Source organism: Phacochoerus africanus, chromosome 1, assembly GCF_016906955.1.
Source record: "Phacochoerus africanus isolate WHEZ1 chromosome 1, ROS_Pafr_v1, whole genome shotgun sequence".
Classification (NCBI taxonomy): domain Eukaryota; kingdom Metazoa; phylum Chordata; class Mammalia; order Artiodactyla; family Suidae; genus Phacochoerus; species Phacochoerus africanus.
The window spans coordinates 218,194,142-218,208,692 of record NC_062544.1 but is presented as its reverse complement, the minus strand read 5'-3'; the positions used below and the strand labels follow the sequence as shown (position 1 = coordinate 218,208,692).

The window sequence follows — 14,551 nt, the reverse complement described above, 5'->3', positions numbered from 1 at the left end:
TGTGCACAGGTCTAGTGACCCAGGGCTGCTGATTTCAGCTGTGGTGTGGGTGAATGGCAAATGGTGCGCTGAGCCGAGGGCCCTCCGTTCGGAAATAAAGGGAGGCTGCAAAGGCGATGCCAGCCTTTGGTGTGGTCCAGAGATGAAGGTGAAGAATTGGGGAGGGGGGGGTCTCTAGTCCAATCTCGGGGCGGCTCTTTACAGCCAAAGCTGAAAACTTAAGGGCAGGAGGAGTTTTCCCGGAAACGAAAGCGAAAGAGGCTTAACTGCCGGGAGTTGGGGAGGGACCGGCAGTCGCAGTTGAACCCGCGAAGGTGAGAATGTCTGAGCCTGGCTCCTTCCCGCTGCTGGTTGAAGGGTCCTGGGGCCCCGACCCACCGAAGAACTTGAGCACCAAGTTGCAGTTGTACTTCCAGAGCCCGAAGAAATCAGGAGGCGGGGAGTGTGAGGTCCTCCAGGAACCGGGGAGCCCATCCCGCTTCCTAGTGCTCTTCTACCCCAATGATGGTGAGGGGGACAAGGGTGCGGGTGAGTGGGGACAGGTGGGCTCGCCTTCTAGGGGAGACCTATGGCTGGGGCACGCTGCCTGCGGGAGAATCCAGCCTGTTCCGGCCGCAGCGTAGCGGGGGCGCGGGGGGCGCAGAATGGACAATGTGCATGCGTCGCGGGCGGTGAGCTTCCAGGCGCTCTTGGAGGCGGCGACGGACCACGCAGGTGAGTTAAATCAACATTTAGCTCCAGGACATAAAGGAGCCTCCTGAGAGCAGGTGCACCCGCCTTATTTTACGAGGCTACCTCGTGTGTTATTGGCAGAGTTGCAATGCCATTGCAATTTTGGACTTCCTCCTATGAAAGCATCAGTTCTGGAATTCCAGAGGTTTCTGGGAACACAGTTTGAAGGGAAGAGAAAGTTTCCAGGGAGAGTCACATCTAAACTGACTCCTGAGAGTGAATTCAGGTCTTGATATGCGAGATGAGATATTGAGCCAGGCTCTTCCGATGGGAACTGCAGTGCTGGAGGCTGGAAAGCGGGGGTGGGGTGGGGGCGGAGAGCGCCTTGCACTGTGGTTTGAGGAGTGAGCCCCCATCTATTCGCTGTGCACGAGTGAGGTCTGGAGACCAGCACTAAAAAAAAAAACAAAAACGTGTGGGTCTGGGAAATTTTATGCGATTATAAAGGGGTCCTTGTATTTAAAAAAGTCTTCGGTCTTCTCTTATTAAACCACCTTTAAAAGAATAAAAGGAAGTGGGGTGGGTGGAGTTCTCTGGTGGCTCATCAGGTTAACTGTCTGCTGTCATTTCTATGATGTAGGTTCAGTCCCTGGTCTGGGGATTTCCACATACCACAGGCATGGCCAACAACAACAACAACAAAAAAAATTAAAAATTAAATAAGTAAGGTGGGGAGTTCCCATCGTGGCACAGCGGAAACAAATCCGACTAGGAACTGTGAGGTTGTGGGTTCGATCCCTGGCCTCGCTTAGTGTTAAGGATCTGGCGTTGCCATGAGCTGTGGTGTAGGTCACAGCCACAGCTCTGATCCGGCATTGCTGTGGCTGTGGTGTAGGCTGGCAGCTACAGCTCTGATTAGACCCCTAGCCTGGGAACCTCCATATGCCATGGGTGCGGCCTTAAAAGGACAAAACACACACAAAAAAGTGAGGTGGAAATTAAGATGAGTAAAATGTTTGGTTGAGATGAAATAGGGCCTTATATGACATGCTAAGGAGTATGAACTTTCCTGCACAGGTAGGCAGGGGAGGGCCATGTCCAAATACACGTTAGGGAGATCAATTTAGTTGGAAATAAGTACATTGATTTCTATTGGGAGAGACCATGGACATCAGACCTTTGAAAAGGGTCATGCAGTGGCCAAGTGAGGGCAAGTGAGGCTTTGAACAAAGAAAGCCAGTGTGGGGGTGGAAAATGCATATTCTGGACTTGGTACCTGATTCTACTGGAAAGGTTGACGTTCCACTTGAGGGAGAGGGAGAGCCCCTGTGCCTTCTCCTACTTTTTTTAGATGGGGAGGTAGGGGTTTCTCCATGGGTCCGGGAGAGTCCCAGTGTTCCTGGGGTCACTTGGGAGAGGCACTACCTAGAATCTCACTGGGTGTAAATATAGAGGCTTCTTGGAGAGGAAAGGCAGGTCCTGTTGATCACCACAACAGTAGCTTTGTCGAGAGTTGGCTGGAACATCTTGATTTGATTTCTGGGTGGTCCTCAGACTGGGGGCGGGGGTGACATTCTGAGTTGATGGAGAGTTAGGAGTTTTGAGCTCTGGGGGGATGTTCCCTCCCTGTAGGCAGTTGAAAAGCTGCTCTTCCTCCTGCTGCTACTGTTAGGCAAGTGGGAGGACAAGTGCCCTCCAGTTTTCTCCTTGCTCAAGGCACCCACCAGGTCTGCACTGAGAGGCACGTACCTGCTATTCCCCAAGTACACACTTTTTCCTTTGGAATCTGGAAGGCAAGGATGTGGACAACCTCCAATCCTGCCTTCCTGTTGCTTGGTTTAGAGAAGCACTGGGATCAGAGGGAAGACAAGGAGGCTTATGAAGCCACTGGAACTGCCGTTGGAATGCTCCAGGGCAGAGATGCCAAAAGGAAAGAGTGAAACCCAAAGGAGAGAGGGGTGCATAGATAAGTGGGCAGGAAGCACAGTGGGCAGGGGACAGGAGACCTGCCCGGCCCAAAGCCTTTGTGAAAACAAACTGCAGAAAGTTTTCTAAGGAATAATTTCACCAAAGAATGCTCAGAAGGGCTTCTGTGCAATGTAAGACATTTCCCCTGGATTTCACTTTTCCTCAAAGGGTTTTACCCCTTTGATTCTGACTGTCAACATCTCCATGGGCCTGTTCCTTAGAGACACTTTTCTTTAGAATCCCGTTATCCTCAAGAGTAGCCCTCACATTGGGGCCACAGACCCCCCGCACCTGAATCACCCCTGATTAAATAGGCGTGTTCCCAGCTCTGTCCTAGAGATTCAGGTCCCCTGAGTGCAGAGGAGTGGGAACTGCCTGTATAACCAGCATCCCAGGTGACCCGGACGAACTAAAATGTGTGACCCCCTGTTGTTTGTTGAGAACCCTAAATGGACAGAAAGGGACATAATGATGGAAAACACAATCCTCGTAAAAATACACACTGCAAAAATATGCTTGTGTGATGATAACCCCATTCTTTTCTTACCCTCAAAGCAGAAATGATTTCAGTCTCCTTGCTGGTTTCTTCCCACCCATCTCCTAGCCCACTTCCTGGCCTGGACTGCTCTAATGCCACTCTTGTGGTTCCTCCAGGACAGAGGCTCAGAGCTTAGTTCAAAGCAAACCTTAGGTGGTCAGAGTTCTTAGAGGGTGGAAAGTCCCCATTCAATTTCGGTTTCCTATCAGAGGAATGGCTTTCTCTGAAACCAGTGGTCAGGAGTTTGCTAACAATAAACAACCTGTCCTGGCACTGCCCCTGGGGCATGAGTTCCATAGGGATGCCCTTTGCCCTCTACAACATGGGGTGGCCCCAGCAGGTGGCGGCCCATGGTGTAACACAACTTGATTCTTTTTTTCAATTGTTGATGTACACTGTTGTGCCAATTTCTGCTGTCCAGCAAAGTGACACACACACATATATATACACATTCCCTTTCTTATATTATCTTCCATCATGGTCTATCCCAAGAGACTGGATATAGTCCCCTGTGCTGTACAGTAGGACCTCATTGCTTATCCATTCTCAGTGTAATAGTTTGCATCTAATAACCCCAAACTCCCAGTCCATCCCAGTCCCTCCTCCTCTCTCCCCCTTGGCAACCACAAGTCTGTTCTCTATGTCTGTGAGTCTGTTTCTGTTTGTAGATAGGTTCATTTGTGCCATATTTTTTATTCCACATATAAGTGATATGCTATGGTATTTGCCTGTCTCTTTCTGACTGACTTCACTTAGTAGGATAATCTCTGGTAGCATCCATGTTGCTGCAAATGGCATTATTTCAAATTTTTTTTTTTATGGCAGGTAGCATTGTATATATGTACCATGTCCTCTTAATCCACTCATCTGTTGATGGGCATTTAGGTTGTTTCCATGTCTTGGCTCTTAGTAACACAACTTGATTATCATTCACATAGTAAGAACGAGGCCAAAAGCACACTTCTCTGTAGAAATTAGTGTACTACTTTAGTATAGCTGTACCCTTTCACATAGTTTGCTGAATTTCTGAAAAGTTAAGATAAATGTACATCCATCATCCTTCTGGTCATAATTTGGCTCTGATTACTGGCAGTTTCTTTGGGATAAGGGAACACATCTTCTCCTTCAATAAAGTTAAATGTGGATGTCTGAGACAGGTGCAGAAGAAAGCCTGTCCATGTGGGTAAGGGTGGTTAGACGTCAGCATTTCAGCTCTTTTTCCTCCCAGATTCAGCTTCTCCTTGTTGCGGATCACTTCCTTACGTTGCTCTTGAAATAGTCGTGTCCATATATATTACACACAATCTCAGAACAGTCTGGCACATTTAGGTGCCTGGATAGGACTGTGCCAAAGTATAGGGAATAATAAAAGGAATGCAACACAGAGGCCCATGCTCTAGAGCTTGGCTTACACAACTTAGCTTGCTCTCTGGGTTCAGGGGTCTGCTGCAGCCCTCAGTCCTCACTCTAGCTTGAGACAGCCTATCAGGATTCCATGCAGAAACATCTGCCCTGCTCACAAGGAGTGGTTAGAGTCTGGCATTCCTTCTCATATTGTCTCTGACGCATGCTTCTGAGGTGACATCCGGTTAAGGCATCACTTCCCTCACCCTCGTCATGGATGGTTGAGGTGGGAAAGCTATTCAAGTCTCTCTTGCTGAAAGATTCTGCCTCTGTCTTTGGCCTCTTCAGGCCATCGTATCAGAATGTAACATGGTAACCCAACATCATGGCAGAGCCACAGCCGTGAGCACAGGGCATTCTCAAAGTTCTCTGTCGCCTTTGCACGATCTGACCATGTTGACCGGGCCGCCTCCTCTAAACTCTCTCACTCCCTTTTCTCCGTGGTCTCAGATATACTGCTTTTCCTTAACTCTCTCTGGCTGCTCCTTCTTCCAATTATAACTTACATTTAAACAGCTCTTGGGAGTTCCCACTGTGGCACAGCAGAAATGAATCTGACTAGTAACCATAACGTTGTGGGTTCTATCCACCGTGGCTGTGGCTGTGGTGTAGGCTGGCAGCTGTAGCTCTGATTAGACCCCTACCCTGGGATCCTCCATATGCTGTGGGTGCGGCCCTAAAAAGCAATAAATAAATAAATAAATAAATAGCTCTTATGGGTGTTAGCAAAATTAATTCACGGAAACAGCTTCAAGTGAGGAAACTGAGACAAAAGAGAAGCTAAGATATTTTCTCAGTGACTCAGCATGTTTGTGGCAGAGTTGGAATTTGAATCCAAGTCTTTGGACTCATGTCCACTGTTCTTTTTTTTTTCTTTTTTTTCCCCCACTACAGCCCAGCTGTCTGATATGTTAATTCCTTTCTTCTTCTTCTTCTTATTGGAAAACTCTTTCCCATCCTTTCTTTCCTACTCTGTTTAATGTGGATCCTTGCTATTCTGCTCATGGTCACCCTAGTCACCTTCCTAAAATCTGGCTTTTACCATGCAAGGTCCTAGCACACTACTCACCGGGAGGGATGCTTTAATTATTTCCCTTCACTGTGGGATAAATATTGCTGCCTTTCTAAGTGCCTAGGGAATATCAGGTACTGTACAAAATTCGTTATAACGTTTCTTTGACCCACATAATACCCATATCAGACAGTCTTCATTAATTACTTATTAATGGACAATAATACTGACACTTTGGAAGGAAGGCTTATTAAAGAACATGTTCGAAGTAAAAAAAAAAATAATAAGTTTAAAGAGATAGCTCGGTTCATGCTTGTTTGCTAAACTTTCCCTGTTTTTACCACATGCACCCTCTCTTGAGAAACTGACAAGGCCCCTGACTGATGATGACGAAGCCTATGGAAATCATAATTTTCTTTTCTTTTCTTTCTTTTTTTTTTTTTTGCTTTTTAGGGTTGTACCCTCGGCATATGGGGGTTCCCAGGCTAGGGGTCGAATCGGAGCTGTAGCTGCCAGCCTACACAACAGCCACAGCAACACAGGATCCGAGCCATGTCTGCGACCTGCACCTCAGCTCACGGCAACGCTGGATCCTTAACCCACTGAGCGAGGCCAGGGATCAAACCTGCATTGTCAAGGATGCTAGTCAAATTCATTTACCACTGAGCCATGGTGGGAATCCTGGAAATCATAATTTTCGGTATAAAGATTGTTTAACTGATGGCTCTTTTTAAATTTCAGTTCGGAAGCAAGTTCTGGAGAGAGAGAAGCACGAGTTAGTGTGGCCAGGAGTAGGAAGATTCACATTATCTGTCCAGTTGCCCACAGCCCCAAATGAAGGCCGTGAGGGGAAAATTCCAACAAATGTAAGTAAACGAGGGAGTGCAAGGGAAGTGGGGTGTCCTCTGGAGGTGTGTGGAGTGAGAGCCACGAGGAGGAAAATAATGGTGGAATGAGGAGCGTGACTCAGATCGGAGTAAGAAAAGCAACCTTCAGGCATGCAGGGAGTGAGAGGAGTGGTGGTAGGGGAGGAGGAATCATGGGGGGGGAGGGGGTGGCGAGAACCACTTTTTGTTTGATTTTAGACATTTTTGGAAAATTCAGGACTGCGGGGTTACCATAAGGGTGGTTTGAGTTGTCAAATCTTGGGTCTCTTGGTCCTGGGTGCTTAATAATCTGGAACTTGCTATACTGGTTTCATGTTCGCATGGGTTTGTGGGGCCAGCGACCCATACTGCATGTAGTATTTCTTCAATTGTACAGTGGGATAGTGAGCGTATTCACCTCTTTGGATTGTTGGATTGTTGTGAGGGTTAAATGAGACAGTAAAGCACATGGCCCACTCCATAAATGTTAAACGGGGAAAAGAACACGAACAAAACCGTCTCTCTGATTTAGGTCTTACCCCAGACACTTGGTGTTCCTTTGGGGTTTCTGTTATGTGTCACTTATTCTTACCAGTGATTTGTATGCTGAGTAAGTGGACATGTCATGACATGTGAGGTGCATTCAACAGCATCATTGCCTGAACTTTTAGTTATCATTTTTGTGGGCCCTACATCTCCAGGCTGGTCCCAGGGACACTTTCCTAATATAAAGAAATTATTAGTAGTTTATTAATGCTACCTTATTGTTTGGGTTTCAGGGATCCAAGACCAAAGAACGTGCCAAAGAATCAGGTAACTTCTCATTCACTGGATAGTTTTGCTTTTGTTAAAGGCTTTGCATTGTGGAGGTCATCCCTCTCTTCCTGAATCACAAGGCAGGGTTGGCTCCGCTGAGAGATGCTTTGGGCTGCATCATCTTCATCTTCTTGGCCATCTGTGCAAGGGCTGCCTCTGGAGCTCTAAGGTCTCAGGTCAGAAGGATGGGACCAGCTCTCTCTGTGTGTGGTACTGGGAGATACCTTGCAATTGATGGCAGGATACAGAGGTACCTGGGAAGTGGATGAACTGACCTTTGGAATCTTCCTGTGTCTAACCAACTGTTGAGAACAAAGGAAATGATGTGACAGTAGTTGCTGTGTGTGGCTAAGTCAGTTAACGCTGCTTTCTGAGCACTGGATGCAGGATGTGGGTGTAGCCCTCCAGACCAGCAGCAGTTCTTCTCCTCCCATCTGCCGTAGGAAACAACTAGCAACCTAAAAGCTGTTATGGATTCTGCTACCTGACTCGTGTCTGGGTGTTGGGCTGTCTTGCCACCTGATTTTTACCAAAGAAGCCACTAGTTTTCCTGGCTAAACATGCTATTATAAAGGGCAGGTAATGATGGACTGGGCTGAATGACCAAGCAAGAGAGAGAAAAAGTGATACATGTATCCAAATCTTAGGGAAAATGAATTCCCCCAAAATGCTGAAATATTGTCCTCTAAAATTGAAATTGTTTTCAGTACATGTGTAGGTTTTTGCAGTTTTCTCTTTATGAAAATGCTACTAGGAGGAGAATTGTCAGTACTTGGCAAAATGACTAGAGAGGGATGTATAGATTATTTTTACCTAACATGAAATGTACTGTTACACTGTAGAAACTAGGTTTTCTTAAGAAGCTCATGATTCTTTTTTTTTTTTTTTGTCTTTTTGCCTTTCCAAGGGCTGCTCCTGCAGCATATGGAGGTTCCCAGGCTAGGGGTCGAATCCGAGCTGTAGCCACCAGCCTACGCCAGAGCCACAGCAACACGGGATCCGAGCCGCGTCTGCAACCTACACCACAGCTCACGGCAACAGGGGATCCTTAACCCACTGAGCCAGGCCAGGGACCAAACCCACCACCTCACGGTTTCTAGTCGGATTTGTTAACCACTGAGCCATGACAGGAACTCCAAGAAGCTCATGATTCTTACAAGACAGGAATTTTTGTTTGTCTCTCTAGACAAAAATTATGTTAGTCTCTTTCTAGAGACTTCTCTAGGAAGTTCTGCTTTCTGTTTTTCAGATATGAGACTGTCCCACCCAACTCCATTGTTCACTGTGACCGCCTAAGCCCTTATCTATTTCTTGGAAGATGCCTTACTGTACTTGTGCTGTACCCACAGGCTCCATTTTGGACCAGGAAGTGATTTTATATTTGTAGTACATTTATATCTGCACCATTTCCCACATCTGGAACTTAAGCCAGTCTGTGTTTCTTCTAGTTTCATAGATTGCGCCCTAACTCTGTCTTAACTGATTTGTTAGCACTATTTCAGATTTGCTTGAAACCCCACGTGTAATCTCAGGGAGAGCCATCCAGCCTCACATCACCCATGAACTTTTCATTGTCCTGGAGATTTTAGGCCCAGGTACGAACATGTTTTAACTGGAGCTCGACTCTAATGGTAGTCACCAGCCAGGAAGTTTGGTAGTCTTCAACAAGATACTTAAGTTGGCCCCTTTAAGAGATGGAAGAGGAGGTCCTTTGTTGCATGGTTGCTCCACACTGAATCATGACAAGGATCCTAAGGCTAGGACTCTTGAAATTAATTGGAATGGTGTAGAGAGTTTTCAGAACTAAGAACAATGAAGATGGTGGATAGTTCCCTAATAGGTTCCCAATTTCAGGGATGAGAGTAGAGGATGCTGCACCATGGATGCCCTAGGCATGTCTGAAAACCAGAGGTTCAAGTTGAACAAACAGTTGACAGAGCAGGGGAAGGTCAGTCAAGGCACATACCAACATCAGGGGATGTGAGCACTTAGCCAGTGGCCTGTTCTAGGCTAAGCTGAGAAGGGTAGAAAGCAGAAGTTGGAAGGAAAGAAAAAGGCAAGAGCAGAGACATACTGGTCATTTATGCAGATTCTCCCTGCACAGTCTGGCTTTTCCAAGTCTGCATGTCGAACCTGGATTCTCTTCTAAATTCCACACCTTGTGTCTGACCTTCCTGTTGGACAACGTGTTGGAGTCAACATGTCTGAAGCCACCCATGTCACGCTCCTCCCCAAACCAGCTTCCTCTTCTGGCTTCCTCATTTCTCTTGAAGTACACAAACAGCCTGCCCATCCTCTGCTAGAAATTTCAGTTCACTCTTTTCTTCCATCTTTCACATATGTTGTCCCAAAGACTTAACAATTTCTGAATGTTTTCCTTATCCATCCCTTTCTCACCCTAGGCCCTCATTATTATCTCATTACATCCAGTGTGGCAGGAACACCCTGCTTGGGCTCTCTGCATCTTCTCCTTAAATCTGACCAGTATGTGTACCATTGCTGACTGTCCTGTCACTCTTTGCACAGAAAACTTCTATGCCAAGTACAAGATAAGGTACAGACCACATGTTGGATGAAGCCAACATCTCTGGCCTCGTTTCTTCCACCTCTGCACAGGTGTTCTTTGAGCTTCACCTGTCAAATCACCATTTCCTAAATAGTTTTGGTGTGGTCCTGGCACTCTGTCTGTACTTCTGTTGCTAATAACACCTCTACCCCACTTTTCTCTACCTGAATTCTGGATAGCCTTCGAGATCTACTCAGCTTCCTCCTTTTCTCTGAAGCTTTTCCAAGACAGCCCAACTCCTTTATCTCTCTTTCTTGGATTCCTGACTTGATTGTTGATGTTCTTTATTTGGCAGTTAACCAAACCTCTCTTGTGATGAAGCTTCTAATAGTCATTCCTTATTGAAATTATAAAACTATATTCCTGAAAATGCTCTTTCCAGTCACTCATTCCAATACTCTAATTTTATAATTAAGAGACCTGGCAAAGGTCACATGGCTAAAGAGGGTAAAGTCAGGGCTTGAACTCATATAGCTCACCCCCAGCCTGCTGGTCCTTCTGGTTTGTCATACCTATCTCACTGAATGCTAATTCATGTTGTTGTCAAAGCCTTAAGCAATTTTTTATTTGGCATGAGTGTGTGTGCAGTGCAACATCCAGCACGTAACAGGAGTATTTGTCAGGGTGCTCAAATTGCTGTAACAAACAACCCCTCCCCCCTAATCATAGTCCCATGGAGTCAGTAGCCAGGGTGGTGGAGAGAGTCTAGACTGTTTTACAGAGTCATTCAGGAATCCAGGCTCTTTCCATCTTTTTGACACCATCATCTTTGATATGTGGCCTCCAAGGTCACTGCAAGGGAGAAGGGAGATTTGATTGGCCAGGTCTGGGAGTGGAATTCACAATTTCTACTCATGTTCACATGAGCTCTGCTGTAGGAACTAAACTATAGGAAGTCTAGGAAATGTTGCCCAAGGAAGAAAACAAAATGGATTTGTTGAGCACGTAGCATTTACTCTGCCATAATGAACATTTACAAATATCAATTCCCTCTCATTTTTTTTGATGCTTCTACTAGAAAATCTGTTAAGTTCCTTATGTAATGTTTTTTATATGTACCCCTCTGTACACATCCAGTGCCTTGAACATAATAAGGGCTCCAGGTGAATACTTGTTCACAGAACGTCTAAAGATTATAACGTACTCCGTGCTTCATTAGACAAGCCTAGAGTGAGACGGACCTTCTGGAGATAGCTGACTCGAACAATGTGGGTTTGAACTGTGTGGGTCCACTTATTTGTAGATTTTTTTCAATAAATCTATTTGAAAATTTTTAGGAAGTTTTTGTGACAATTTGAAAAAAAAACTCACAGATGAGCCGTGTAGCCTGGAAATAGTGAACAAATTAAGAAAAAGGTAGGTAAGTCATGAATGCATAAAATGCATGGTGATGTACACGTAACATACAAAATGTGGGTTAATCAACTGTTTTCAGTAAGGCTTCTGGTCAACAATAGGCTCTTAGTAGTTAGGTTTTTGAGGAGTCAAAAGTTATACTCAGATATTTGTGCAGGGAGTTGGCCCTCCTAACCCCCGTGTTGTTCAAGAGTCAGCTGTATACGTAACTCACTTATAGACAGAGATAAAGAGGAACAGTATGGCTGGAGTGGTTGCTATTCAGTGAGTCTGAGGGGTACACATAATTCTCCAGGCCATTTTATCTTCCATGTGTATTCGCTGTAAGTATCCTTTTTTCTCTTCATTGTAAGTATCCTTCGTCATTCTCTGTAAGTATCCTTTTTTGTCTTCACTGATGAGAAATTATTGCTTTTCAGAGCATAATGTGTTAGATGATGCTCATGTTTGGCCTAAGCAATAAATCTCCAATTCAGCACACATATACTTATCTACAACTGTATACCATGCGCCAGCAATACAAAGATGAATAAATATGTCCCTTGCTTTAGAGAAACTTGGTTCAATGTCTGTAGTATTGTGCTATGATAGAAATATATGTCAAGTGCTATCAAAAATAAGGCAAATTTTTTAGAGAAACAAGGCAGAAAATAGTGTAATAAAATTGAACAAGGAGTTCCCTGGTGACCTAGTGGTTAAGGATCTGATATTGTCACTGTTGTGGCTTGGGTCACTGCTGTGGTGTAGGTTCAGTTCTTAGCCTGGGAACTTCTGCATGCCCTGGGCTTGCCCCCCCGCCTCAAAAAAGGAACATAATCATTATCAGCATCATCATAATAATAATAGACAAATGGTATTTTAAAATTTTTTAATTAAATGAAGCAAAGTCTTCTAAGATATTTTTCTTTTCTTTTTTGTTTTCTTTTCAGGGCCACATCTGTGACATATGGAAGTTCCCAGGCTAGGGGTCAAATCAGAGCTACAGCTGCTGGCCTACACCACAGCCGCAGCAACACCGGATCCGAGCCACATCTGCAAACTTCACCACAGCTCACAGCAATGCTGGATCCTTAACCCACTGAACGAGGCCAGGGATCAAACCCGCATCCTCGGGGCTACTAGTCCCGCTTGTTACCACTGAGCCACAATGGAAACTTCCAAATCTATTTTTATTTGGGTTAACCAAGAGATCAGGAAGGGAAGAGGGCAGTGTATTACCTTATGATAATTTACTTTGCTAAGACCATGGTAGATAAATATAACATCTTGTACCCTTTTTGTCTCCCTAAAAGCAGATGTGTCAGAAGATCTTGATGAACATCTCTCTCTCAGTAAAAGATCAGAAAAAATGGAAGACAGCCCCAAAGAATGTGAAAATAGTTCCTCTTTGGTTGCATTTGAAAATCTCAAGGCAAACGTGAACGATACGATGTTCATCATGTTAGTGGAGAACGTAAGCGGCCTGACTAAGGATGACTTTCAAGTGGAAATAGTACGGGATTTTAATGTTGCTGTGGTTACCTTTCAAAAACATATCGGTAAGATCAAGTGAGCCTCCGTTTGGCAGCCTTCTTAGCACTACACTTTGGGATTTGGGATACGCAGCTATTGGAATGTCTCTGAAAGCTTGGCTCTTTCTCGTAGCTAGTAAGAGAGGACTCCAGGTTAATATAGATGCTTTCCTATTGTTTTGAAGCCAAATTCCGGTATGTTTAATAAATCAAATTTTATTGTATAAGGTGTGTGTGTGAGAGAGAGAGAGACAGAGAGACAGAGACAGAAACAGAGAGAGAAAGACGGAGAGAGGAGTTCCCGTCGTGGTGCAGCGGAAACGAATCTGAATAGGAACCATGAGGTTGTGGGTTTGATCCCTGGTCTCGCTCAGAAGGTCAAGGATCCGGCGTTGCCGTGAGCTGTGGTGTAGGCTGCAGACACAGGGATCGATCCTGTGTGGGTATGGCTGTGGCGTAGGCTGGCAGCTACAGCTCTGATTAGACCCGTAGCCTGGGAACCTCCATATGCCACGGGTGTGGCCCTAAAAAAAAAGACAAAAAGACACACACACAAAAAGTTCTATCCAGTGCAATAAGGTAAGAAAAAGGAACAAAAAGATCATAAAAGAAAAATATTTTTTAAAAACAAGAAAGATGGAGAGAGACAAAAAGACAAAAATAGCACACCCATGTAGAAATCTAAAGTCTCAGGTGGTTATACTCCAAGCAGAAGGTCAGTGTTTTTCCATGTGTTATCTCACTGGGAGGAGTAAATATTGATCTGTGCTATTAAACTGGACTTACTGGAGGGTGATAATAATAATAACAGCAAACACTCTATAGCGTTGCCATGAGCTGTGGTGTAGGTCGCAGACATGGCTCAGATCCCGTGTTACTGTGACTATGGCGTAGGCTGGTAACTGCAGCTCTGATTTGATCCCTAGTCTGGGAACTTCCATATGCCACAGGTGTAGCTGTTAAAAAAAAAAAAAAAAGAAAAGGAAGAAAATGAGTCCTCTTTAAGGGCTGTGTGAGGAGTCTGTGAACAGTTTTTGAGATTGGAAGAGCCATCTCTGGAAGACAAGGACATTTTCCAATTCCCAGCCCTTACTGTTCCAAGGCCAAGGCAGTGGAGTGGTTGACTGAGAGCACAGGTCATAAAGTCAGATCCCAGCTCCTCCATTTAACTAAGTACCTGCAGTTGGCCAAGGTACTACCCTCTGGGTGCTTTACTTTCCTCATCTATAAAATGAGAAGACTAATAACCGTTTCTGCGAGGATCAAATGAGATAGTTTATGAAAAGCCCTTACCATAGGCCTGAGACATGGTAAGGACTCCATCAAGGGAGCTATTCTTTTCTGTATGTGTGTCTTTTTTTTTTTTTTTTTTTTTGCCATTTCTTGGGCCGCCCCCTCGGCATATGGAGGTTCCAAGGCTAGGGGTCGAATCGGAGCTGTAGCTGCCAGCCTATGCCAGAGCCACAGCAACGCGGGATCCGAGCCGCATCTGCAACCTACACCACAGCTCATGGCAACGCCGGATCCTTAACCCACTGAGCAAGGCCAGGGATCTAACCTGCAACCTCATGGTTCCTAGTCGGATTCGCTAACCACTGCGCCATGACGGGAACTCCCAAGGGAGCTATTCTTATTTCAAATTTATGATTATTTCTTATAAAGGTAAAACTAAGTCAACTCATTGATCAAAAATCTTGAATACCTGAGATGTGCTAGGCTCTTATGGAGGTACTGTAGGCACAGAGATGAATCAGCCTTGGTTCCAACTCTTGAGGAACTAATGTGGAGCAGGAAGGAGACCCATAGGCAATGAATAATGAAGATGCAAGAGGAGAAGCTGCA

The 14,551-nt window shown here is 45.2% G+C and overlaps 1 protein-coding gene across 3 annotated transcripts in view; it reads left to right on the top strand.

Moving 5' to 3' along the window:
• Nucleotides 1-264: 264 nt before the first annotated feature.
• PARP14 (poly(ADP-ribose) polymerase family member 14) overlaps nt 265-14,551 on the top strand; it is a 55,681-nt gene continuing 41,394 nt past the window's right edge. Inside the window, exons 1-4 of one of the 3 annotated variants that reach the window (XM_047790813.1) lie at nt 265-507; nt 6,336-6,460; nt 7,240-7,273; nt 12,491-12,736. In XM_047790813.1, the coding sequence (XP_047646769.1) occupies nt 321-507; nt 6,336-6,460; nt 7,240-7,273; nt 12,491-12,736 (592 nt within the window). In that variant the 5' untranslated portion in view covers nt 265-320. The remainder of the gene's footprint in view (nt 508-6,335; nt 6,461-7,239; nt 7,274-12,490; nt 12,737-14,551) is intronic. The other 2 variants (XM_047790805.1, XM_047790796.1) reach the window with 2 other exon arrangements.